At 46.1% G+C, this 27344-nt stretch overlaps 4 protein-coding genes across 4 annotated transcripts; all 4 read left to right on the forward strand.

The window, feature by feature from the left end:
- The first annotated feature begins 4988 nt into the window (after positions 1-4988).
- On the forward strand, positions 4989-8515 carry LOC136822861 (uncharacterized). Its single transcript, XM_067079173.1, has 7 exons — positions 4989-5109; positions 5404-5523; positions 5880-6008; positions 6266-6459; positions 6673-6747; positions 7007-7141; positions 7486-8515. The coding sequence occupies exons 1-7, from the start codon at positions 5031-5033 to the stop codon at positions 7654-7656; spliced, it is 903 nt and encodes a 300-aa protein (XP_066935274.1). The 5' UTR covers positions 4989-5030; the 3' UTR covers positions 7657-8515.
- A 2306-nt stretch (positions 8516-10821) lies between these two features.
- Positions 10822-14960, forward strand: LOC136822895 (uncharacterized). Its single transcript, XM_067079203.1, has 3 exons — positions 10822-10882; positions 13372-13517; positions 14838-14960. The coding sequence occupies exons 1-3, from the start codon at positions 10822-10824 to the stop codon at positions 14958-14960; spliced, it is 330 nt and encodes a 109-aa protein (XP_066935304.1).
- A 2081-nt stretch (positions 14961-17041) lies between these two features.
- On the forward strand, positions 17042-22778 carry LOC136822896 (uncharacterized; the record flags this gene model as incomplete). The annotated part of the gene is made up of 3 exons (XM_067079204.1): positions 17042-17139; positions 21418-21492; positions 22775-22778. Coding segments are annotated over 3 exons (177 nt in total), but the record flags the coding sequence as incomplete, so codon positions are not given.
- Positions 22779-23237: 459 nt separating this feature from the next.
- Positions 23238-27228, forward strand: LOC136822859 (uncharacterized). Its single transcript, XM_067079171.1, has 7 exons — positions 23238-23388; positions 23678-23797; positions 24152-24280; positions 24540-24733; positions 25594-25668; positions 25921-26055; positions 26390-27228. The coding sequence occupies exons 1-7, from the start codon at positions 23310-23312 to the stop codon at positions 26588-26590; spliced, it is 933 nt and encodes a 310-aa protein (XP_066935272.1). The 5' UTR covers positions 23238-23309; the 3' UTR covers positions 26591-27228.
- Positions 27229-27344: the final 116 nt, after the last annotated feature.

Consider the following 27344-nt stretch of genomic DNA (forward strand, 5'->3'; position numbering starts at 1 on the left):
ATTGATTACTTCGATCACAATCGAACGTTCGATTAGTACCGTCTGGTTTTAGGGGCACCGGTAGGGTTGGAAGCCATTATATAGAGTCTTTTAAATTACACCCTACAAGTATTTGTTCGTTTTGATTTCTGCCGTGTCCTGTAGGCGCAACCGGTTAGGCGTCGGGTCAGGGCTGCAAATAAATTTTTAGTCAATCGGACATCATGTCCGACAGAAATGAAATCCTGTTGGTCAAACTCAAAATCCTGCCGGTCATTCAGTGTATATATTTTTTTAATTATGCAGTCTTGAAAGTTACAGAGAAAGCAAGTAGGTAAGATAAAAGTTACCTTGGAATAGTTTGCTACTGTATATACAGTAACAGAGAAATTGATTCGATAAAAGTGATCTTAGAAACACTCTTGAAATTTATGAAGTAAGCAAGTTGATAAAAGTGATCTTAGAAACACTCTTGAAAGTTACGAAGAAAGCGAGTCGATAAAAGTTAACTTTGAAACACCCTTGAAAGTTACGAAGAAATCGAATTGATAAAAGTGATCTTAGAAACACTCTTGAAAGTTATGAAGAAAGCAAGTTGACAAAAGTAATTTTAGAAACACCCGCAAAAGTTACAAAGAAAGCGGGTTGATAAAATTGATCTTAGAAACAAAGAAAGTAATGAAGAAACTGGAAGAAAGCAAGTCGATAAAAGTAAAAAACTTAGAAACACCCTGAAAGCTACAAAGGAAGCTAGTATTAAAAGAATAGGCTAAGTAAGAGACAGGGGTGTAAGAGATCTATTTTCAACTATCAAGTTAATGGTTTATTCCTTTTTTTGTTCGGACATCATGACCGACACAAAAGATTTTCAGTCGGTCAAATGGCTTTTTCAGTCGGACATTGACCGATGACCGACGCTTATTTGCAGCCTTGTCGGGTTTGGAAACCAAGGTTGCTTACATTTGGTGGTTCGAGCCGAGGTAAGGGAGTATATTTCTGAAATAGGTTAAAAAAAAAAAAGTCAGAATATAACTTAGAACAGTTCAAAAACTCAGAATAACATCAGAAAGTAGAATGGAAGATAGGAAATAGAGAAAGTAGAAAAAGTCCTGGAGAGTCATTTACAATCTACCCACGACCATTGTATTGTATTCAAACTCATTCTTTCCATCTACCATCAAAATGGGCCATTCCAGAATTTATCTGTAACAGGGGGGGCGGGCGACACAGGATTTCCGAGGGCAAAAATTTTCACCGAATTTCGAAATTTCTAAGGCGAGAGAAGAAAAATGTATGAATTTCCAAGGCAATTGAAACAAAAAAGGCAAAAAAGTGTGGAATTTCCGATGCATTTTGCAAAAGTACATGGATTTTCATCGGAATTTCTGACCACCACTGGAATAAAATAATTATTTCCAAGGTTATATATAAAAAATTTAAAAATCCGATGGGGGGTAACAAAAATTTTCTGGAATGGCCCAATATGGAACAAATTACCAATTAGAACTGCAAATTTGAAAACTGAAAAAGAATTCAAAAATTCTATTGATAGCTTAATATTCTAGTGTACACTTTTAAACTTTTATGAATTTTAATCTAATAAATCTAATTTAAAATTGTATAAATTACCTATCTATATTAATTTTTATATCTTTATCTTAGCTATTAAACCTTTGCATTTTTGTATTTTTTTTTTTACGTAGAATTTGCGAGATTACCATTTTATGTCTTATGCAAATATAAAACTAGAACTAGAACTAGACGGTATGTGGTGTTTTTTTGCAAACTTCAAAAAACTGATTTTTGTCCCGCTTTTGCGGAACTTTAGCTTAAGTGCTTGCGTGCAGCATTAGGGTACAAAGTCCAAATATGCGTTTCCCTGGAACCCCAATATTCCTGGATTAGAAAAAGCTATACCTGTCATCTTTGTTCTTTAAAGAATCAACAATAATTAGTAACAGTAATAACAGTAACTAGCCATATGCGCAGCGTCGCATGCTGCGTGTCCCAATCCAGTGAATCACTACACATCTAAAAATTTCTAACGGAAGAAAGATATCCGCCGATTGATGATTTGATAAAGGAGAAAAAAGATAACACTGCATTGCAATTTTTAACCACAATTAAATAAATGGCTTAGCAAAAGTATATTTTAGATCTGCTTAGCCATCGTGGCTAGCCATCGTGGTTATACATTCGAGGGTGACTTTGAAAGACTTTGTTTTTGTAAAAAGTTTTGAAAGTGATAGGTAGGGAGTCGCTATTGTAAACAGAAAGTTTTAAAAAGCATCTGAATAAGAATTCTTTAAAATGACAAAAAGAATTTGGGAAAAAGGTTGATTTTAACCCATAAAGCTCCAAACTTGGTGAATAGAAAATAGTATCTTGGGGTCTCAAAGTTAGTCTAGTGGTAGGAAATCTGCTTAGGGTGCAAAAAGATGATGGTTCAACGCCATGAAGAGGAGGCTTTGTAGAGCTTTGTTAGATTTTCGAAAACTTTTTACAAAACGTTGTAAACACACACGTTTAAGCGTATTAATATAGATTAGTCAATTGCCGAAGCAATAATCAGGCATTAAGAATTTACAAATTATAATACATCAGACAGTTTTGTTGTAAATGTTTTTAGGCACTGGACAAATACACCAGATAGTCAGGCACTGCACAAAAACACCAGATAGTCCGGTGTGTTGACAGCCAGAGTCATACTACTTCTCAGAAAATTGCCATGGAATGTGTGCTCCACCCTTGTGTTTAAAATAGTTGTTTTGGAGAACACAACAACCTATTGAATAATTAATTACTTCACAACAGTTACCTAGAGACAAGATAATTTATCACGTTTTTATTGGCTGATGGAAAGTAATGTGAAGTAATTTGTTATTCAATAGGCCGTCGCGTTCTCCAAAACAACTATTGTTTGAAATGAAAACAAACACCTTTTTTCTTATAAGGGATTAAGGAAAGTCAAATGTGGAATTTGCGCTCAACAAGGCATGCCTGGTACGTTTTTCCAATTCAAGTTTCTGTTTGTGTGCACCATTGGCCTCAGTGAAAATCCATTAGCCGGGGTTGGCAACATAAGGGGCTTCTTTTGCCCTTAAAATAGACCTTTTGCTAATCAGGATAAATCCATGTCATGTATCACTGTGTTGATGCTGGATTCTTTAGGCATTCAACATGACTAGCAAAATGTCTATACTATGTATAAAAAACAGCGCCTACTTTAGATCCTTCTACTATGATAACCCAAGATCGATACTAATGCCAAATTGTGCCGAATTGTGCACCAATTCCAGACTGAGGGGGGGGGGGGTTTCAGCTTTTAAAAATTCTTGCAACCATTATTTTTTTGAGAAAAAAATTGAGTGGCATAATAATATCATAAATAGAAAGAACATACAATAATAAAATTTTCAGAAATTCGTGAGAATTCTCTTTGACAGGAGTTTTAAGAAACTTCCCCTAAGGAAACGAAGGCAAAACCAGGTTTGTTAACCCATTGCCCAGAAACCAATGGATGGAGAGAAACAAAATATGTGCCTGGTGCGCACATATTTTGTAAATAACAGGAAAGGTGTATTTCTACACACTCCAAGGGCAGGTGCTATTTGTCGGTTAAAACATTAATTAAAAAAATAATAAGTTTTTCTCTTTCTAAATGACTAAATGACGGATTCATATTCTAACCATCACACACTACTAGGCCTGAAAACATCAATTGTGGACACGGTTGATGTTTTTTATCCACAGTCAATCATTTTTATGGACAGTCAATCATTTTTACGGACAGTCAATCATTTTTATGGACAGTCAATATCCAAACATCGACTGTCAATACTTTTCATCAACTGTCAATATCCAGATATCAACAGTCAATATCCAGACATCAGCAGTCAATTAAATAATCTCAACAGTTGATCAAAAGTATTGACAGTCGATGTTTGGATATTGACTGCTGATGTCTAGATATTGACTGTTGATATCTGGATATTGACAGTTGATGAAAAGTATTGACAGTCGATGTTTGGATATTGACTGTCCATAAAAATGATTGACTGTGGATAAAAAACATCAACCATGTCCACAATTGATGTTTTAAGACCTAGTAGTGACATAAGAATCACGAAAAATCACATTGTACACTGTTTTTTTGCAATCTCTGCTGCTGCACCTTCAAATTTCAGACTAAAGCCATCAGCGCAGCAGATGATCAGTCTATCACAATCTTCGATATTTGGCATGCAAGAGAGTGCTTTAAAGCACCAGCTTTTTTAGACCTTTGTTGTTTACCCGGATGTCATAAGCCCATGTTGGCTAAGTACCCCAGACTCAAATCTCACTTCGGATATTAAAATCATTTGAGGCAGGGGGGGGGTCAGTACTAAAATGTAAGACATACATGAGTACTAAAAGGATTTTCGCTAATTTTTGACATACCCCCACCTATTTTTTCGAAAATGTTATTTTAGTACACATGTACTAAAATTATTTTGAGCAATTTAACATAGATACCACCCATTTTTTGCCCTTTTACGGCTTTAAATTTACCAAAATGGGGTCATTGTTACAAACCTAGTCGAATTTAGTGCATCTATCTGCAAAATAATATAATTTGATTACTAAACTGTGCTAAACTGTACATAGAAATATTTTTAAAAAATATTTAAAAAATTGGAAAAATTCTGAAAGATTTCTGAAGATTTGTTCAAAAATTCCTGAGAAAAAAAAATCAAATTATTTCCAAAATTGTTAAAAAAATGCTCCATTTTGACTGATTTTAGAAAAAAATACTAAGATTTTTCAAATATTTCCACCTTTTTGGTATTTTAGTACACATGGTACTAAAATTATTTTTGAGCTTTTTTGCAGTACCACCACGTCACTAAATGTCATGATGTCCGTCCGAGATTTTTTAGTACCGACCCCCCCCCCCTGTTTGAGGAGTTTACTAGCAGGTAGATGTCAAAACTGTAATAACTAAATCCAAATTTTCTCTTTATAACAGCAGAAAGAAATAAGAAATCGATAAATTCAAAAATAAATAACAAATGTCTGATATGTCACAACCAAATAAAAGAAAAGAAGTTGATTTGAAGAAATTTATACATGCTATCCAGGAAGGCTCAGGTATCATACTTTTTTTGGTCCCATGACTTAACTCGTCAAACATTTTGATTTGTGCAGTCTTTTATTAAAGGATCAATCAATATCATAATTACAGTACTACATTTTTTTCATTTCACTGAAGATTGCCATCCTGAATGACATGAAACTTTGAGTATGAAATTAACTTAAATCGTTTTCTTTACTCAAACTAGTACATTTTTAGTGATGTGAATTTCAAAATTTTTGCTTATATTTTTGTCAATTTCAATGACACTTTCACAGATAATTATACTTCTCACACTTTATTTTGAACAGATCATGAATATTGTTCCCAATCCACCCAACAACAAGAAGAACCAGAGGTTATCAGTGAGGAAATAGTAACTCTTGAGACATCATCTCAGAATGACCAAGCTGATATACAGAATCGCTGTGGTAAAGAATAAAACTACTATTTTTTGGATTTCAATTTGAAATGAATGATTATATTTTAAAGAATTGATTGTCTTTTTATCCTCACTTGTGGAAAGCTAAATAATTTTTGAAATGAACATTTGAAGGGAATGAACAGACTGATCAACTTTCGGCAAAAATTTTCTCCGATTGTTCACCCAAGTTCGAAATATTTTGTTTATTTTTCATTTATATATTGCCTTGTACTGTGTTTCATCACTTCTTCATTCTTAGAATAGGCTCCAAAATTACAAAGAATCTTTAATCCTGCCAAGATAATAACTGCAGGGATGAAGTTTTTACATATTATGAAAATGTATATTCTTTTATAATATCAGAGCAACAACCTGCGGATATCATTACTTTCCAAACATGGTCAGAAACAGAAAATGCCATAAAGCAGTTTGAACGAAAAACCAAAACACGATATCCTGTTTATAGAAAATCAGCTGGGTTCAACTCCGAAGGTATACTTGAAGCCATCTCTATAAAAATATGCTGCTAGCTTTCTCATTGATTGAATATTGAAATATTTTAAAATGAATAAAAGAGCTCTCAAAATAATTTAAAAAATTTTGAAAAAGTTGCTGTTATTTTTTTGAAGACAACTCTTTAAAAAGTCAGTAAATTTTTAGATGTTATCTAGCTAAAATTTTAATTTTTTGTGCTATTGTCAACTGAAATATATCGTTAATTCTCTTTTTACAATTTATTAAATCCATAGAAATCACCTTAAAAGGACGGAAGATTCTTTTCCAAGACAACAAATCGACCAAAGGACGTGAGAGGCAAATCCAATTTGATGGCATTCCCTTCATAATAATGGGGACAAAGCAATTCGATTGTGACTATCACAAAGATCGGTATACCCAGGGAAGGAAAAGGAAACGCCTGGAAGCAGGAGTTATACCCAAAAAGGTAAGTATGTTGAACGATGATATAGAATGCGTCCTTTCTGGTATTCGATTTTTTAATTTATTTAATATTTTGATTTCGAATTTTACCAGAAAGGTATATTAGGCTATGCACCACTGCGATGACTTCAGCGGAATCATTTCGGTTTTCTGTAAATTTTTCATCCATACTGCCATTATTTTCAAAACACCATTCACTGATGTTTATCATTTGTAGGTCGTCAAAAGCAAGAAAGGAAATTGTCCATGTGAAATCATTGTCAGAGACATTGTTGCTTTCCCTGAATTCAAGGTATGAAGAAATATTTAAAGCTGCCACCACTCTTTTTTACTTAATAGCTCGAAAATTTACATTGCGAAGAAGGTTTCAGTTGAAAAAGGTACTTAACTATGTTGATTGATTTGAAAATTTCTTTAGGTGTTGGAGCTCTTGTTATTATCACCTCTCTCAACTTTCGAGAGACTTTGTTACATACAATTCAAGTTTCAGTATCTCAAAAAATAACATTAAATCAAATAATACCCTAGTAGCGTTTTCTTTCTTCTTTTAGATCACTAGACCAACAGAGAGAATTAAAAGAACTTGTTGTACAAAGTTGAAAGTACAATTTGAGAAGGCTTTGCCAAGGTTTGAACGATTTTTCATCACACAATTTCCATCTCCAAACGATCATGTTGGTCATGAGGTGAGTTATCTTCAATGGTTTCCAAATATTTATATCTACGGCCAGTTTGGTAGCATTAAATTCTTTAAAGAGGCTAGAATCAACAAAGAAAGTGAGTTTTATGAGCTTCATAGGGACTGTCATCAAAGAGGCGAGATTGATTTTTGCCATTTGCTGGCAGCCCATAAGATGACTTGGAAAATAAGATACTGTCATTTTTGTGAATCTTAAGTAAACCTTATTAAGGGATTCCCTTTATTAAGGTTTGCACATCCCTATTAGTTTTAAACTTCATTGGTTATGGTAGGACATTTCTAAACAACGAATCAGGGCACAAGCCTAAATGATTGTCCATCTTTTAACAGGTTGAAGCAGTTGAAGTAGTCAAACCACCTAGTGATATGTGTCGTGAACTGACCGACAGAATTGCAGGGTTGAGCGTTTTGCTAGAAGAAAATACAGATTTGATGGAAGATGTGAACAATACACTTCTCAGTTTGGTGCAGAAAATGGAATCGTCTTTGGTGTTGATTTAGGTTCCAGTTGACCAGGAAAATCCTCTACAACCAACTTGATTAGTCGAACAATTATCAGGTGCTAAAGATGTAGACGGTGTTGGATTTACCATCTCTTTCTCACGCTAAGTCAAAAGTGGAATATTGCCAATAGCATCGGCTAAGAGAAACCAACCTTGCTCTCCCAACGACATAGTTTATTTGGTAGACCCTCATCTTCTCAAAAAATATCGTTAGCCTTGCTTCAGAGTGACCAGGAGAAAATCTTGTACTCAGGCAAAAATAAAAAAAAATGTAGTGTTTCCGGAAACCCGTCGGGTGAAAAAAAAAATTCTGACCCAGCCGCAGACTATGGGTTCATTATGGTTCATCAGAAAGAAAATTAAGTTGACCGTTTAAGCTATCAAATGTCGTTTGGTTAGATATTCCCGCTTGTAAATCAAGTTTTGTTTGTTAATAGTAGATACATTAGTATTCATGGCTTACTTCGTTCTGTTTGTACCTAAAAGTTATCTTTAAAGTTCTATTTCAATGATCTTAAGTTATCAAAAATAGCAACAAAAAAAGTTTTTCCGGCCGGCCGCATGAGAGCTTTTTTCCTTCACCCGCATTCCGGAAACACCACATTTTTTTATTTTGGCTCAAGTAGATCAATTTCTCACACAGCATAACAAAGAGAACGCTACTTGCTTTCAAAATATGGATATCAAAGTATTATATTTTTTTGAAAAATGGATATAAGGCTGGCTAGAATTTGGACCGACAGTGTAGAAGAAGCTGGAAAACGTTTTGGCAACATTTGATGTCGATGTAAGGTATTAGTGTGCTTCCGATTTCAGTGGCATTACCGAAAATAATTCATCTTTATGATTTCTTATAAGTTAAAATTGGAAATTTTTCACTTGGTGGATAGATCGGTAATGAATTGTGTTATGATGAATGTCGCTTAAAATCCATGCTAATGCACCTAAGTAGTATTTCGTCAAAGGTTTGAATCCTCGCCCGGATGTATTTCCCTTTTTGAGAAGAAAAATTACGAGGGTTCTGATTTTAGGAGCTCGATGTTGGCATAAGCATAAGGCCAAATGGAGAATTGGTTATTGCCATATACAACATTTATGATGGATTTTAGAAAATGGTTAAAGCTGTGTTTGGTTGCTTGCTAATATTTCGACACCACAAATGGTTTCCTTTTACTGAATTCTACTTGGATGAAATTATGTGGTGAATTTTATGAAATGAACCGGTAATATTTGGATCCTTAAGAAATACCATTTTTTGTTTACCTTTAAATGTCCAAAGAGCAGATTTGTTTCCGAAATTCTTGTTTGAAAAACTTTTATTCTGATTCTGTTATATGAAACATCCAATTTACGGCCAGTTGAGGTAAAATCAGTCTCAAACTACTTTGAGTATCGATCTTGGTAATCTCTTGAATAATCCTTTACAAACATCTAAGCACGTATGTTTTCTCTTTTTAGACTAAAATTAACAAACAAAAACAAACAAAAATATAAAATAATTTTTTATACAAAATGGCTGCACCTAATCCATCTTCAACCAACTCAACAACTCAACCGCAATGATGGGCACCGCAGCCATGGGTATTGTACAGAATCCACAAAATATGACCATTTGCGGAACTTTAGCTTGCGTGTTTGAGTGCAGCATTAGGGTACAAAGTCCAAATATGCGTTTCCCTGGAACCCTAATACTCCTGGATTAGATAGCTATACCTGTCATCTTTTTTCTTTAAAAAATCAACAATAATTAGTCAGTAATTAGTAACAGTAATTAATAACAGTAATTAGTCATTTTCGAAAACTTTTTACAAAACGTTGTAAACACACACGTTTAAGCGTATTAATATATAGATTAGTCAAGTGCCGAAGCAAAAATCAGGCATTAAGAATTTACAAATTATAATACATCAGAAAGTTTTGTTGTAAATGTTTTTAGGCTTTGGACAAAAACATCAGATAGTCAGGCACTGGACAAAAACACCGGACAAAAACACCAGATAGTCCGGTGTGTTGATAGCCAGAGTCATACTATTTCTCAGAAAATTGTCATCGAATGTGTGCTCCACCCTTGTGTTTAAAATAGTTGTTTTGGAGAACACAACAACCTATTGAATAATTAATTACTTCACAAGTAAGTAAGTAAGTAAGTAATAGTTTATTTCATGTTGACGAAAAGGTAGCAACAAAGGCTAATAAAAGTCAACGCTACTTTACAATTAAAAAAGACTAATGTTTTGTTAGCAGCTCATCGTCGCTGCTACTGAGGCTAGATATTGACAGCTTTTGGTTGGCAAAGTTTTTGTTTGTTTTTATCAAGTGAAGGTTATCTGTTCTGGGACTTCCTCTCACACGCCAAATGAAATCACCATCACATTCGGAGTTCCATTTTTTGGCTTTTTCGCACATCTCTTTGATTTTTCTTCTTTCATTGATGGTGAAATCATCAGTGATGCTTAGATGATATCCAAACTTTTTTAAGGCTTTAAGGTTGCTCATGATTCTTTCTTTTTCTTCTTCACTTTGCAAGGTCACCTTTATCGGACGATTTTTCTTCTTCGATTTTTCATGTTCGAAGCCAATACGATGTTGATGCGTTGGTTTGATGTCGCGGATGCCGATATCTTTGAGCAGATCCTCAATTTCCTTTTTGTCCTCTTCTTGATCTTCTTCTTTCGTGTCTTCAGCTTGTTCACAGAGTCCATGAATTATGATGTTTTTTTTCTTCTTGATTCGATGTCTCGTTTTTCTCTCCTCTCCTCTTCTTTTTGTTCCGCAACAACAGATTTAAGATTTTCCTTGTGTGCTTTGGTTATATCAGCGTAGGTTTTACGGGATGACCCTTTCATAAAATCTTTTGTCTGTTGTATCTCTTCTTTTATCATTTTCCTTGTTTTGGCTTCTAGGTCGCTCATCTTTTGTGTTAGCATTGTTTCGATGTCGTTGTTGATGACTTCTCGGTTTTTGGTCAGTTGTTTTTTGAGTTTTTTGATTTCGTTGTCTTTTTTAGCAATCTGCTCTTGCATCATATGGTACTTGTTTTCTCTTCTCCAATTTTACTTCTTAAGGATCTCGTTATTCGCACACAATTGTGACATACATATTGATTATTGTACGTGTTAGCGAATATTTGCAGTTGGTAAAGTGGCAATTGTGTGCATTCGTAATGTACCATACGTTGGTAGCTACGGCATATGAGTCGATTTTGATCTTCATCACCAATACAAGTAACAAGGGTGCATTTTGCAGTTGTGTTTGCTGCTTCAATTGGTGGGTCTTGGGTGTTTTTATCGCGATTTTCGTTCATATTTAGCGAATTTCGATGCTTCTTTTAGTTTCCACCATTTTTTTGAAAGCGATGACAACAGTTACCTAGAGACAAGATAATTTATCACGTTTTTATTGGCTGATGGAAAGTAATGTGGAGTAATTTGTTATTCAATAGGCCGTCGCGTTCTCCAAAACAACTATTGTTTGAAAGGAAAACAAAACACCTTTTTCTTATAAGGGATTAAGGAAAGTCAAATGTGGAATTTGCGCTCAACAAGGCATGCCTGGTACGTTTTTCCAATTCAAGTTTCTGTTTGTGCACCATTGGCCTCAGTGAAAATCCATTAGCCGGGGTTGGCAACATAAGGGGCTTCATTTGCCCTTAAAATAGACCTTTTGCTAATCAGGATAAATCCATGTCATGTATCACTGTGTTGATGCTGGATTCTTTAGGCATTCAACATGACTAGCAAAATGTCTATACTACTGTATAAACAGCGCCTACTTTAGATCCTTCTACTATGATAACCCAAGATCGATACTAATGCCAAATTGTGCCGAATTGTGCACCAATTCCAGACTGAGGGGGGGAGGTTCAGCTTTTAAAAATTCTTGCAACCAATATTTTTTTGAGAAAAAAAATTGAGTGGCATAATAATATCATAAATAGAAAAGAAAATACAATAATAAAATTTTCAGAAATTCGTGAGAATTCTCTTTGACAGGAGTTTTAAGAAACTTCCCCTAAGGAAACGAAGGCAAAACCAGGTTTGTTAACCTCTTGCCCAGAAACCAATGGATGGAGAGAAACAAAATATGTGCGCACCAGTATTTTGTAAATAACAGGAAAGGTGTATTTCTACACACTCCAAGGGCAGGTGCTATTTGTCGGTTAAAACATTAATTAAAAAAATAAGTTTTTCTCTTTCTAAATGACTAAGACGGATTCATATTCTAACCATCACATAAGAATCACGAAAAATCACATTGTACACTGTTTTTTTGCAATCTCTGCTGCACCTTCAAATTTCAGACTAAAGCCATCAGCACAGCAGATGATCAGTCTATCACAATCTTCGATATTTGGAATGCAAGAGAGTGCTTTAAAGCACCAGCTTTTTTAGACCTTTGTTGTTTACCCGGATGTCATAAGCCCATGTTGGCTCAGTACCCCAGACTCAAATCCCACTTCGGATATTAAAATCATTTGAGGCAGGGGGGTCAGTACTAAAATGTAAGACATACATGAGTACTAAAAGGATTTTCGCTAATTTTTGACATACCCCCACCTATTTTCGAAAATGTTATTTTAGTACACATGTACGAAAATTATTTTGAGCATTTAACATAGATTACAAGCGAGCGCATTTTGCCTTCTTACGGGGCTTAATTTACAAAATGGTCATAATCATGATAAAAGAAATATTAAATGTACAACAAGAAAAAATTTATAGAGTGATAGATAACTAATTTAACAACAAATATGATTGGCGAAGTATAATATTTCGTCAGACAATACACAAAAAATCTGAGAGTTATGAAAAACTTTCATCAAAATCGCAATAAAAACAACACATATACATACAATAATCGAATAAAAAAAACATAATAAAAATAAAAACAAAATAACAAAAACAGAAACACCAAACCCGTCCTCACTACAACCATGCACCCCATATCATATACTCCTCAACACTACGCAACCAATCCCCTCCACCAACATAAGCTGCACCAACAAATCCATAAACCATAAACTCCCATACTCCCACCAACCAAACCCCAACACACACTCTAATTCCCCAAAAGAAACTCCCCCACTTACCCCCCCCAGCCCAAAAACCACAACACCCCATAAACACCTCCACTACCACCCGCGCCCCCCCCCCCACCACGGCACCGCTCCATCCGTTCCCTAACACTCTCCACCCCTGCATGTTCTACTGTGCCCCCACCCACCTCGCTGCGCGTTTTCCTCTTACTGACCACTTCAACCCGCCCACTCCTCCTCACCCCCCCGCCCCCTCCTCCCCCAACCCCCCTCCACCACGTCCCCCCACCTTTCCACCGCCGTGAACTCCCTCCCGCCCCCTATTCCTCCCCCCCCTCCCCCCACCCCCCGCCCCTCCCCCTCCCCCCCCACCCCCCCCCCCACTCCCCCCCCTCTCCCCCCCCCCCCCAACCCCCTCCCCCCCCCCCAACCCTTCTACCCCAACCCCCACCCTTCACCTTCCTCCCCCCTCCCCCTACACCCCACCCCCCCCCCCCCCCTCCCCCCACCCCCCTCCCCCCCCCCCTACCCTCCCGTCTCCCCCCCCCCACCCCCCCACCCCCCCCCATCTCCCCCCCCGCGTCGCTGGTCCGGGGGCTCCCCTCCCCGCTCCACACCCCCTCCTCCCCTTTACCCCCATCCCCCCTCTCCCCCTCCCCCCCTCCCCCCCCACCTCAGTCCCCTTCCGTCCCCCCCGACCCACCCGCCCCTCCCCCCCCACACCACCCCCCCTTCCCCCCCCCCCCCCACCGCCCCCCCCTCCCCCTCCCCCCCCCCCCCCCCCCGCCCCCCCCCCCCCCACCCCACCCTCTACCCATCTCCTCGCCCCGACCCCCTACACCCAACCCACCCTCCCCCCCCTCACTCCCCCCCAATCCCCACCCCTCACCCACCCCCCTCCCCAATCCCCGTCCCTTCCCTCCTCCCCCACTCCCACGCCCCACCACTCCCCGCATCGCGCCCCAACCACCCCCACCCCCTCCCCCCACCCCCCCATCTCCCCCTGAGCCCCACCCATCCTCCCCCCCCCCCCCACCTGCTATCTCCTCCCCCCCCCACCCACTCCTTCTCCTCCTACCCTTCGCTACCCACACGCTTCACTTCCATCACCCTCCCTCTCCCCGCTTCCTCCCCCCCCCCATCTCACCCCCCCCTTTACCCCCCCCCCCCCCCTCCCCCCCCTGCCCCCCCCCCCACCCCACCCCCCCATACCCCCCCCTCCCCATAATCTTCCCCACCGACACCCCCCGCCTTACCCTCCGCCACCCTCCACCCCCCACCCTCCGTCCCCCCCTCCCCTCCCCCTTCATCCTCCATAACATTCAAAACAACAACGACAAACACAAAAAAACACAAAATGAAAAACAAACAAAACAAGCTACAAAAACCCCACCCCAATCACTCAGAAAAAAAACAACACATGCAAATAAAAACCACCACACACACACCCATCACAAACGTATAACAATACATAATTAAATAGCAACACCAAAATAGTCAAAGAAATATAAACAACAAAAAAACAAAAACTAACATTAATTCAAAAAAAAAAATAGTAAAAAAACGTAACACAAACACCACACCGACACACACGACAAAAAAATATACAAACACCCACAACCTCTAACCATAAGCACACACAACTACTCGCACAACAAGCTTTCGCCAACCCCCCACCACTCACCCCAAACCCCAACCCAAGAACCCACATCAGCCACACTCCCCTCCCCCCACATCTCCCTCTTCTCAAAAAAACCCACATCCACCCCCCTCCCAACTTCCCCCCCACCCAATCTTTCAGACCGCACCCACTCCCCCCACCCTCACACAGCTATTAGACCAACCCCACAAGTACACCCCACCACCAACAACACAAAACAACACTCCAACCCCCCGTCCCCCTGCCACCTTCACACACCCACTCCCACACTCCACCCACCCCCCCACTCCCCAGCTCCTCACCGCCCCCTACCACCATTCCCCCAGCCTCCATCGCCCATCCCCCACCACCCCGCCTTCCCCTCCCCAACCCGCCCCGCTATCTACCCCCCCCTCTACCCCCCCCTCGCCCCCCTCCCCCCTCCCCCAACCTCCCCGCCCCCTCCTCACCGCCTCACCCACCCCCCCCCGACCCCCATCTTCCACTATCCCCACCCCCGCGCCCCTTCCTCCCCCCCCCCCCAACCCCCCCCCCCTCTATTACCCACCTTCCCCTCCTCTCCCATACCACCCCGCTACCCCCCAATCCTCCTCCCTCCATCACATAACACGCCCCCACCTCTCTCGTTCCCCCTTGCCTCCCCCCCCCCCGTACCCCCCGTCCTCCCCCCCCCCCCCCCCCCCCCCCCCCCCCCCCCCCCCCCCCCCCCCCCCCTCCCCCCCCCCCCCCCCCCCCCCCTCCACGCCCTCGACAACCATAATCAAACAAACTCAAAAAAAATCCAATAAACCGCCCCATACCCCAACCTCCCAAAACCTACCCAGCAACTCTGTCACACACATCCCACCTCCTCCCCCACACACCGCCTCGCCCCCCCCATGCAGAGTATCCCGAGAAAACACCTATTCCACACAGCTCTCCTCACAACCGTAACAATACTCCCCCCCAACCTCCTCAAAAATTCCCCCTCTACCCTCCACCACTCCCACCACCCTATATAAAACACAACAACAAAATCTCTGCAAACAACACAACCAAGACATCAACCCCAATCCCCATAAATAAACCCACACACGCTCGCGGTCCTTGGTGCAACCCACCAAAACCCATACCACTCTCCCCACCACCCCCCCCCCCCTCCCCCCACCCATAACCACCCAAAAACAAAACCAAACACCTTCCCACCCCCCGACTCAACCCTCCGCTCCCGTCCCCCACACCTCCCCCCCCCCTAACCCACCACATGCCCACTCCCACCCCCCCCCCCCTCCCGCCCCATCCTCTCCCCCAACCCCCCCCCCTCCGCTTCCCCCCCCCCACACCCCCAGCCCGCCCCCCTCCTCCAGAGCCCGCCCCTCCCGTCCTACCCGTCCTTTCTCTCCCCCACCCCTCTACCGCCTCCCGCTGACACCCCCCCTCCCCGACCGCCTGCCCCGCCCCCCGCCCAACCTTTCCCCCGCCCTCCGCCCCCCCACCCCGCACCGCTCCTCTCTCCCCTTCCCTCCGCACTCTCCTTCCAACCCCCCCCCCCCCCCCGCTCCGCATCCCCCCCCTCCCATTATCCTCTCCTACCCCGATACCCCCCCCCCTCCCCCCCCCCCCCCCCGCCCCTCCCTCCCCCCTCCCCTCTCACACGCCCCCCACCCCCCCCCGCCCCCGCCTCTCCCTCCTCCCGATTACACCTCACACCCTCCCCCCTACCCCCCCCTCCCCCCACTACTCAAACCTCCTCTACCCACCCCCTCCCCCCCCTCCCCCCCCCCACCCTCCCCCCCCCCTTTTCCGCTCCCCGCACCCTCCAAACGCTCGCGCCCCCCAACCCCCACCCCCCGCCTCCTACACCCCCACGCCCCCTCCCCCCCCGCTTTCGTCCACCCCCCCCCCACTCTCCACCCCTCCCATCCCTCCCCCTGTTCCCTCCCACACCCCACCCCCCCCCCACCCCCCCCTCCGCCCCCCCATCCTTCCCTCCCCCCCTCTCGTTCCCCGCCCTCCCCTACGCTCCCCCTCTCCCCCCCCCCAGCCCCCCCCCCCCCCCCTACCTCCCCACCCACCACCACCACCTCCCCCCCCCCCCCCCCCCCTCGCCCCCCCCCTACCCCCTCTATACCCTGCCCCTCCACCCCCCGCCCCCCCCCCCGCTCCACCTACCTCCTCCCCCCCTCCCCCCCCCTCCCCCACCCCCCTCTCCATCACCTCTTCACCTTCCTTCCTCCCCCCCGCCCATATAAAAAACAAATAAAAAGAGCACAACAACAAAAAACCACACCCCTAAATAAAACCCAACAAACAAACCGAAAAAAACACCCCACCCTCCCTGTAATTCACAACTGCAAAAAAACTAAAATACCCACACAAAAATACCTCACCATCACACCACAAAACATCACCGCCTATCCCCCAAAACAAGTACAAACCTCCCCCACTCTCTCCCCTCCCACCTCCCCCGACCAACACACCATCAAGCCATCCTCCATCCCTCCCCCCCCCCACCCTACCTCAGCTCGCATACCAAACCACCCCCCCAGCCCCCACCCCTCTCCCCCTCCCCCCCCCCCTCCCCGCCCTCCCCTCCTCCCTACCACCACATCCCCTCCCCCCTCCCCCACCAACCCTCCCTCCACGCCTACACTCACCTACTCCCCCCCACACCCCCCCCTCCCACCACGCTCCCCCCCCCATTCCCCATCCTTGAACCCCCGCCCAGTCAACCACTCAACCTCCCTTCCCCCCCTCACAACTCCCCCTCCCCCCCACCCCCTACCCCACATCCCTCCCCCCTACCAGCCCCCATTCTCACCCCCTCCCCCCCCAACCCCCCACCCTCCCCCCCCCCTACCCCCCTCCATCTCCCTCCCCCTCTTTCACACCCACCCCCCCGCTCCCAACCCCTCCCACGCCTCCTCCCTCGCCCCTCCCCCCCTTCCCCTCACCCCCCACCGCACTGCCTCCCCCACACCCCTCCACTCCCCCCCTCCACCCCCGCTCGCACACACGGCTCCTCACTCGCTCCCCCCCGGCCGCATATCTCAGCCTACCTCCCCCCCCACCCCACCCCCTCCCCCCCCCTCCCGCCTCTCCCCCTCCCTACCCTCCCGCCCCCCTCCCTTCCCTCCGCCACCTCCCTCGGCCCCCTTCCCCCCCCCCCCCCTACCTCCCAATCCCTCCCGCACCCCCGCCCCCTCCCCTCCCCCCCTACCTCACCCCCCCCGCTCCCCCCCGCCCGACTCGCCCCTCTCGCTTCCCACCACTCCCCGATTACTCCCCCGCCCCTCCTCCCCCCCCCCGCACACCGCCCCTACCCCTGCCCCCCCCCCCCCCCCTACCGCCTCCCCTCCCTCCGCCCTCCCCCCTCCCCTCACCCCTCCCCATCCTCCCCTCCCCTCCCCCCCCCCCCCCCCCCACACCCCCCTTCCCCCCTTCACCCCCCCCCCTCCCTCACAGCCCTCCACCCGCCCCCCTCCCCCCCCGTTGTTGTGCTCCTCTCCTCCCCCCACTCCCTACCGCTCTCCTACCTCTACCCCCGCCCCCTCCCCCCTCCCCCCACACCACCTCACCGGCCCGCACCCTAGCGCCCCACTCCCGCCACCCCTCGCACCCCACCCCCTCCCCCCCTCCCCCACCCTCCGTACCCCACCGTGCCCCCCCCCCCCCCCAATCTTCGCCCCTCCCCACCCCCCACCCCCCCCCCCCCCCCCCGCCCCCTCCCCCCCTCACTCCACCACCAACCCCCCCCCCTCACCACTACCCTCTCCTCCACTTTCCCGTCCCACCACCTCTACCCCCCCGCCCCCCCCCCCTCCCCCCCCTTCGCCTTCCCCCCACCCCTTCCCTCCTCCCCCCTACCCGCCCCCTCCCACGCCCCCCACCCCGCCCTTCCCCCCACCCCCCACCACCCCACCCCCCCCCCCCTCCCCTACCCCTCCTCCCACCCAAACCCCCCCATCCCCCCCCCGCTAACCCCTCCCCCTCCCCCTCCCCCCCCACACCCCCATCCTCTCACCCAATCACCTCTCCCCAACTCCCCCCCCCCTCCCAACCCCTCCCTCTCCCCCCCCCCCACCCCTCCCCCGCCCCGCCTCCCTCACCCCCTCCCCCCCCCCGCCCCCCCCACCCACAAACCCCCCCCTCTCTACCTCTCCCCTCCCACCCCTCCCCCCCCCCCTACACTCCTCACTCTCCCCCGCCCTTCCGCCCCGCCCCACCCCTACCCCCCACCTCCCCCCCCCTCCAACCTCTTCCCACTCCCCACCTAACCCACCCACCCCCCCCCTGCCCTCCCCACCCCGCCCCCCTCCCCCCACCCCCCCACACCCCACCCCTCCCTCACCCTACCACCCGACCCACGCCGCCCACTCCCCCTCCTCCACCCATACCCTTCCCCCCCCAAACCCCGCCCCTCCCCCCCCCCCCCCTCCCTCCTCCATACTCCACCTCCCCACACCAAAACCACCCATTCCATGCCCCACCTCCTCCCCCCCATTTCCATCCCTCCCTCCTCTCCACCCCAAACACCCCACCCCCCTCCCCTCTACCCCCCCCCACCCCCCCCCTATCACCCCCCCCCCCGCCCATCCCACCCTCAACCCCTCCACACCCCTACCTCGCCCCCCCCCCCCCCTCCTCTACTCCTAATCTCCACTACCCCCTTCCTCCCCCCCTCCCTTCCCCCCCACCCCCTCTCCCTCCGCGCCCTCGCCTTGACTACCCCCACCACCACGCCCGCCTCCCCCCTCCCTCCCCCCCCCCCACCTCCCATACACCCTCCCCCCCTCCTTCCACCACCCCCCCCCACCTCCGCACCCTTCCCCCCCCCCCCTCCGATCCCTCCCCTCTCCTCCTTTCCCCCCCCCCCCCCACCTCCCCCCGCCCCCCCCCTACCCACCCCCCCCCCCACCCCCACCCTCCCCCCACCCTCACCCCCCTCCCTCTCCCAGCCCCCCCCCCTCACCCCCCACCACTTACCTCATCCCTTCTCTACCCCCCCCACTCCCCTCCCCTCCTCCCCCCTTACCCCCCCCTCTCTCCTCCCCCTCTCCTCCCCCCCCCCTACACCCCCCTCCTCCACCACCCCCCCCGCCCTCCCCCACCCCCTCCCCCCCCCCCCCTTCCCCCCACACTCCCCCTCTCCAACCCCCCCTACCACCCCCCACCCCCCCTTTATCCCCCCCACACTCCCCCCCACCCCCCCCCCGCCCCCCCCCCCCCCCTCTCTCCCCTTCACCCCACTCAAACCCCTACCCCCCCCCTCCCGCTCCCCCCCCTCCCCACACCCCTACCCCTCTTCCCCCCCCACCCCGCCCCCCACCTCCCGCGCCCTTCCCCCCTACGCCCCGCCCCCAACCCCCGTGCTCACCGCTCCCCCCCACACCACCCCCCCCCCACCTCACCCCCCCCAGCTCCGCCCTCCCCCCCACCCCTCCCACCCTCACCCCAGCTCCCCTCCCCTGTCCTCCTCACCACCCGCCCCCCGCCCCCACCCCCCCCCCCAAACGCCCTTCCCCCGCCCCCCCAGCGCCGCCCTCGTCCCCACCAACATTCCCCATCATATCCATAAAAAAATAAAAAAAGAATATTACATCCAAATAATAAATATTAAAAAAATAAAATCAAAAAACCAAAAAATAACAAAAAATTCAACAAAAAATAACAACCTCAACTACCATACAACCAAAACAAAACCAAACACCCTCACACTCCACCACACGACAAAACTACCAAACACCAAGAACCCACTTACAATCAAAGACAACCCCACTAAAAAAAACCAAAAACCTCAACAACAAAATAAAATACCATCACACTCACCAAAACCACCACCCACCCACCCACCCCTACCCCCTCTCCCCAGACTCCAACAAATCATAATACATAATCATAACTATACCAAAAAAACAAAAATAACACGCTAAACAAATAATCAACATCAACACAAAACAAAGATATCATCAGAAATCAAAAAAAAGAACAATGAAAAATCATAAATAATAAACAATCTAGAAAATAAAAAAAAAATCAAAAAAAAAAAAAACAAACAAAACAAAAAAATAAAAAAAACAGAAAAAAATTAAATAAAAACAAAACAAAATAAAAAACAAATAAAATACAAACGCCAACAAACTACCACAACATGACATAAACAAAACCACACAACACAGCCCACAAAAACACCAAATCAAACCTAAACCAACCCAAGACTCAAAAAATCAAATAACAAAACAAAAATAAAAAACAAACCTCACAAAAACAACAAAACATCCGAATTCCAAAAAAATAAACCCCATCCCCAACCACATCTCACATCCAAATACCCCCACAGCCCTATATCAAAAACTCAATACAACATAGAACCAATTACCAACCCTATAATAAAACACAAACCAACTCCACCCCCCCCCAACCATCCACCACCACCCACTATCCCCCCGCACCTTCCCACCCCTACTCCCTCCACACACCACCCCCCCACAACAACTCAACACCCATCCCCAACCACACCTACCCCGACACCCCCCAACCCTACACCACCCCCCCTTTCCCTGCCTTCCCCCCCAACCCCCTACTCCCCCTCCCCCTCCCCATCCCCACACCCCCTCACCTCTCCCCTAACACTCCTCCCTCCCCCCCCCCCTAACCAAACCCCTTGTCCAACCACCCCCCCCCCCCTCCCCCTCTCCAACCCCCACCACCCTCACAACCCCTTACCCGCCCCCCCCCCTCCCCACCCCTACCCCCACCCCTTACTCCCACTCCCCCCATCACATATCACCCCATCCAATCCCCCCCCCCCCTCCCCACCCCCCCTCACCCCCCCCAACACAACACCAACCCTCCCCCCCCCCCCCTCCCCTCGTCCCCCCCCCCCCCTCCCCCCCTCCCCCCCTCACTCCACTACCCCCCCCCCCCCCTCTCCCCCCCCACCACACCACCCCCCCCTACCTTCTTTCACCCGCTCGCCCCCCCCCCCCCCCCCTAACCACCCCCACCTCCACACCAATCCCCCCCCCACGCCCCCCGTCCCCCTCACTCACCCCACCCCCCCCCCCACCCCCCCCCCCCACCCCCCTCTCCTCCCCCACCACCTCTCCAGAACCCCCACCCCCCCCTCCGCCCCCCCCCTCCCCCCCACCCCCCTCCCCGCGCCCTCCACACCCCCACCCCCCACACACCCATCCCCCGCCCCTCCCACCCCACCCCCCCCCCCAGCCCCACTCCTCCCCTCCCCCCGTCCCTCCCGACACTCGCCCCGCCCTACCCCCCGTCTCCCCGCCCTCGCCCGACTGCACCCCCCCCCCCCTCCATGCGCCCCGCTACCCGCCCCAGCTCCCTCACACACCACCCCACGCCCAACCTCCCGCGGGCCGCGTACACAGGCCTTCCCGCCCTCCCCCAACCCCTAGACACCACCCACCCCCCCACCTCACCCCTCCTCCTGCCACACCGCCCCCTACCCACCCTCCAACCCACCCCTCCCCAGATCCGCACGCCCACACGTCATCTCAACCCCCTAGACCCCCCACCCCATGTCCCCCCCTGCTCCCGTCCCCCCAAATACACGCCCCCCCCCATGCCCTCCGTCTCCTCCGCTTTCCCTCTCCACCTCCCCCCCCCCACCACACCTCCCCCCCCACCCCCCCAACCCACAACACCCCCCCCCCCTCCCCCCTCCCACCCCCTCCCCCCCATCTCCCCCTCCCCAACCACGCGCCAATTGCCATTCACCTCCTCAACTCACCCCCCTCACACACCATACCCCCCCCATCCTCCACTCCCCGCTCCACACCCCCCAAAACAACCACCCCCCCCTTGCCCCAACCCATGCCCCCATTCCGCCCCCACCACCGATCTCCTACCCTACTACCGACCAGCACCACCTACATCCCCCACCACCGCCACACCCCCCCCCTACCCCTCCCACCTCCCGCACTACCCCACCTCTCTCACCCCAACCCCCTCCCCCACCCTCAACCCCATCCACCACTAAACGTCATACCCCCACCCCCTTTCATCCCCCGCCGCCCAACCCTCACTCCCCCAAGCCCATACACAACTCCCCCACCCCCCACCCCCCCCACCCACCCCTCCCCCAAACACCACCAACCCACTTCATCGCCCCTCTTCCCCCCCCACTCCAACACCCCCTCCCCAATCACGCCCTTTACACCCCCTCTCACCTTTCCCTCCCCACTACCCATCTCCCCCACCCCCGCACCCCCGCCCCCACGACCTCTAGCCCCCACACCCCCACCACGCCCGCGACCCCCCCTCGCACCCACCACCCTCTCACCTACCTTGCTCACTTCCCCTCGCACCCCCTCCCCCCCCCACCATACCCCCCACCTCCCCCCACTATTTTCGAAAATGTTATTTTAGTACACATGTACTAAATTATTTTGAGCAATTTTTTTTAATTTAACATAGATAATAACCTACCATTTTTTGCCCTTTTACGGCGAATTTACCCCCAAATGGTTTGTTACAAACCTAGTCGAATTTAGTGCATCTATCTGCAAAACTAATAATTTGATTACTAAACTGTGCTAAACTGAACATAGAAATATTTTTAAAAAATATTTAAAAAATTGGAAAAATTCTGAAAGATTTCGGAAGATTTGTTCAAAAATTCCTGAGAAAAAAAATCAAATTATTTCCAAAATTGTTAAAAAGATGCTCCATTTTGACTAATTTTAGAAAAAAATACTAAGATTTTTCAAATATTTCCACCTTTTTGGTATTTTAGTACACATGGTACTAAAATTATTTTTGAGCTTTTTTGCAGTACCACCACGTCACTAAATGAATGTCATGATGTCTGAGATTTTAGTACCGACCCCCCCCCCCCTGTTTGAGGAGTTTACTAGCAGGTAGATGTCAAAACTGTAATAACTAAATCCAAATTTTCTCTTATAACAGCAGAAAGAAATAAGAAATCGATAAATTGAAAAATAAATAACAAATGTCTGATATGTCACAACCAAATAAAAGAAAAGAAGTTGATTTGAAGAAATTTATACATGCTATCCAGGAAGGCTCAGGTATCATACTTTTTTTAGTCCCATGACTTAACTCGTCAAACATTTTGATTTGTGCAGTCTTTTATTAAAGGATCAATCAATATCATAATTACTAGATTTTTTTCATTGCACTGAAGATTGCCATCCTGGATGACATGAAACTTTGAGTATGAAATTAACTTAAATCGTTTTCTTTACTCAAACTAGTACATTTTTAGTGATGTGAATTTCAAAATTTTTGTTTTTATTTTTGTCACTTTCAATGACACTTTCACAGATAATTATATTCATCACACTTTATTTTGAACAGATCATGAATATTGTTCCCAATCCACCCAACAACAAGAAGAACCAGAGGTTATCAGTGAGGAAATAGTAACTCTTGAGACATCATCTCAGAATGAGCAAGCTGATATCCAAAATCGTTGTGGTAAAGAATAAAACTACTATTTTTTGGATTTCAATTTGACATTAATGATTATATTTTAAAGAATTGATTGTCATTTTATCGTCACTTGTGGAAAGCTAAATGATTTTTGAAATGAACATTGGAATGGAATGAACAGACTGATCAATCTTTGGCAAAAATTTTCACCGATTGTTCCCCAAGTCCAAAATGTTCAGTAGTCTGTTTATTTTTCATTTAAATTTTGCCTTGTACTCTGATTCACGACTTCTTCTTTCTTAGAATAGGCTCCAAAATTACAAAGAATCTTTAATCCTGCCAAGATAATAACTGCAGGGATGAAGTTTTTACATATTATGAATTCTTTTATAATATCAGAGCAACAACCTGCGGATATCATTACTTTCCAAACATGGTCAGAAACGGAAAATGCCATAAAGCAGTTTGAACGAAAAACCAAAACACGATATGCTGTTTATAGAAAGTCAGCTGGGTTCAACTCCGAAGGTATATATTTGAAGCCATCTCTGTAAAATTATGCTGCTAGCTTTCTCATTGATTGAACATTGAAATATTTTAAAATCAATAAAAGAGCTCTCAAAATAATTTAAAAATTTTTGAAAAAGTTGCTGTTATTTTTTTGAAGACAACTCTTTAAAAAGTCAGTAAATTTTTAGATATTATCTAGCTAAAATTTTAACTTTTTGTGTTATTGTCAACTGAAATCTATCGTTAATTCTCTTTTTGCAATTTATTTGATTCATAGAAATCACCTTAAAAGGACGCAAAATTCTTTTCCAAGACAACAAATCAACCAAAGGACGTGAGAGGCAAATCCACTTTGATGGCATTCCCTTCATAATAATGGGGACAAAACAATTCGATTGTGCCCATCACAAAGATCGGTATATCGAGGGAAGGAAAAGGAAAAGACTGGAAGCTGGAGTTATACTCAAAAAGGTAAGTATGTTGAACGGTGATAAAACAATGCGTCCTTTCTGGTATTTGATTTTTTGATTTATTTAATATTTTGATTTTGAATTTTCCAAGAAAGATAAGTAATGCACCACTGCAATGACTTTAAACAGGCATAATTTAACGAAATAATTTTAAGTAGTGTTTAGACTCCGTAAAATCAAAACCATCTTGCCATCGTTGAAAACCGAAATCGAAAAATGTTACAAAAGCGGTGTAGTTTACCAAATTCTATGTCCATGTTGTAAAGCATGCTATGTCGGGCAAACAAACCAACACATTCTGCAGCGCATTAAAGAACATCAACGATCAAGCAGTCCAGTCGGCCGACACCTACAAGCATGCAATACAACAATAACAATGGATGACGTCACAATACTAGCTCAAACTAACAAATCTGAAGACTATCTAATGACATTGGAAGCTTTGTTCATTAATGAATTGAAACCAACTTTAAATAAAAAAGATGAATACAAAAGTAGGGCCTTGACAATCAAAGTTTAATTATCTTATTCCCTAGTGAATGCACTACGGAATTCTGATAGTTAAACTTTGATAGTTCATTTTTCAAACGTAATTTTGTAGAGAGGAGCTTGTATGTGTTTTGATATGAGTGTGTATGAAATGTTTTGAGTGTAGATATGGATTTTAACTGTTTTTAATGTTTTTATATATTATTTCTTTTAGACCTGAAGATGGACATTATGTCCGAAATATATAGTCAAAAATAAAATAATATTAATTGTTGGCTCAACTTTACTTGAAATAATTTTAGTTTTCTGAATTTTCTTATCCATACTGCCATTGTTTTCAAAACACCATTCACTAATGTTTATCATTTGTAGTTCGTCAAAAGCAAGAAAGGAAATTGTCCTTGTGAAATCATTGTCAGAGACATTGTTGCTTTCCCTGAATTCAAGGTATGAAGAAATCTGTCACCGCTGTTTTTTATTTAATAGCTAGAAAATTACATTGCGAAGAAGGTTTCAGTTGAAAAAGGTACTTAACTATGTTGATTGATTTGAAAATTTCTTTAAATGTTGGAGCTCTTGTTATAATCATCTCTCACAACTTTTCGAGAGACTTTGTTAACATACAATTCAAGTTTCAGTATCTCAAAAAATAACATTAAATCAAACAGTATCCGAGTAGCGTTTTCTTTCTTTTTTTAGATCACTAGACCAACAGAGAAGATTAAAAGAACTTGTTGTACAAAGTTGAAAGCACAATTTGAGAAGGCTTTGCCAAGGTTTGAACGATTTTTCATCACTCAATTTCCATCTCCAAACGATCATGTTGGTCATGAGGTGAGTTATTTTCAACGGTTTCTAAAAATTAATATCTACCGCCTGTTTGGTAGCATTAAACTCTTTAAAGAGGCTAGAATCAACAAAGAAAGTGAGTTTTATGAGATTCATAGGGACTGTCATCAAAGAGTTGAGATTAATTTTTGCCATTTGCTGGCAGCCAATAATATGACTTGGAAAATAAGATAATGTCATTTTTGTGACTCTTAAATAAAGAAATTCCCTTTATTAAGGTTTGCACACCCCTATTAGTTTTAAACTTCATTGGTTATGGTAGGACATTTGTAAACAACGAATCAGGGTGCAAGCCTAAATGATTGTCATTTTTCAACAGGTTGAAGTAGTCAAACCACCTAGTGATATGTGTCGTGAACTGACCGACAGAATTGCAGGGTTGAGCGTTTTGTTAGAAGGCAATACAGATTTGATGGAAGATGTGAACAATACACTTCTCAGTTTGGTGCAGAAAATGGAATCGTCTTTGGTGTTGATTCAGGTTCCAGTTGACCAGGAAAATCCTCTACAACCAACGTGATTGGTCAAGCAAATATCACGTGCTAAAGAGAAACCAGCCCTGCTTTCCTAACTACACAGTTTTTTTGGTAGACCCTCATCTTCTCAAATCCGATCAACAATATGGAAATATTGTTAGCATTGCTTCAGAGCGACCAGGAGAAAATTTATGTACTCAAGTAGATAAAATTTCTCACACAAAATAACAAATTGAAATGCTACTTTCAAAATATGAATATCAAAGTATTTGTTGAGAATGGATACGGCTGGCTAAAATTTGGACCGACAGTGTAGAAGAAGCTCGAAAACGTTTTGGCAACATTTGATGCCGATGTGAGGTATTAGTGTGCTTCCGATTTCAGTGACATTACCGAAAATAATTCATCTTTATGATTTCTTATAAGTTTAAATTGGAAATTTTTCACTTGGTGGATAGATCAGTAACGAATTGTGTTATGAATGTTACTGAAAATCCATGCCAATGCACATAATATTTCGTCAAAGGTATGGATCCTCACCATGCTTGCTAATAATTCGACACCACCAACGGTTTACTTTCACTGAATTCTACTTGAATGAAATTATGTGTTTAATCTTATGAAATGAACTGTTAAAATGGTTGGATTATAAAGAAATATAATTTTTCTGTTTACCTTTAAAGAGGCCCCTCCCCCTAGCGGTAACTCTGATCACGATATCACACAATTTTTTGTCTTCAGTCACGATCACGAAAATCAGCAAAAAACGCATCTGCATCCCTTTGAAAAAGTCTAAAT

This window comes from Clytia hemisphaerica, unplaced genomic scaffold (assembly GCF_902728285.1).
Source record: "Clytia hemisphaerica strain Z4C2 unplaced genomic scaffold, Clytia hemisphaerica genome assembly, whole genome shotgun sequence".
Taxonomy (NCBI): domain Eukaryota; kingdom Metazoa; phylum Cnidaria; class Hydrozoa; order Leptothecata; family Clytiidae; genus Clytia; species Clytia hemisphaerica.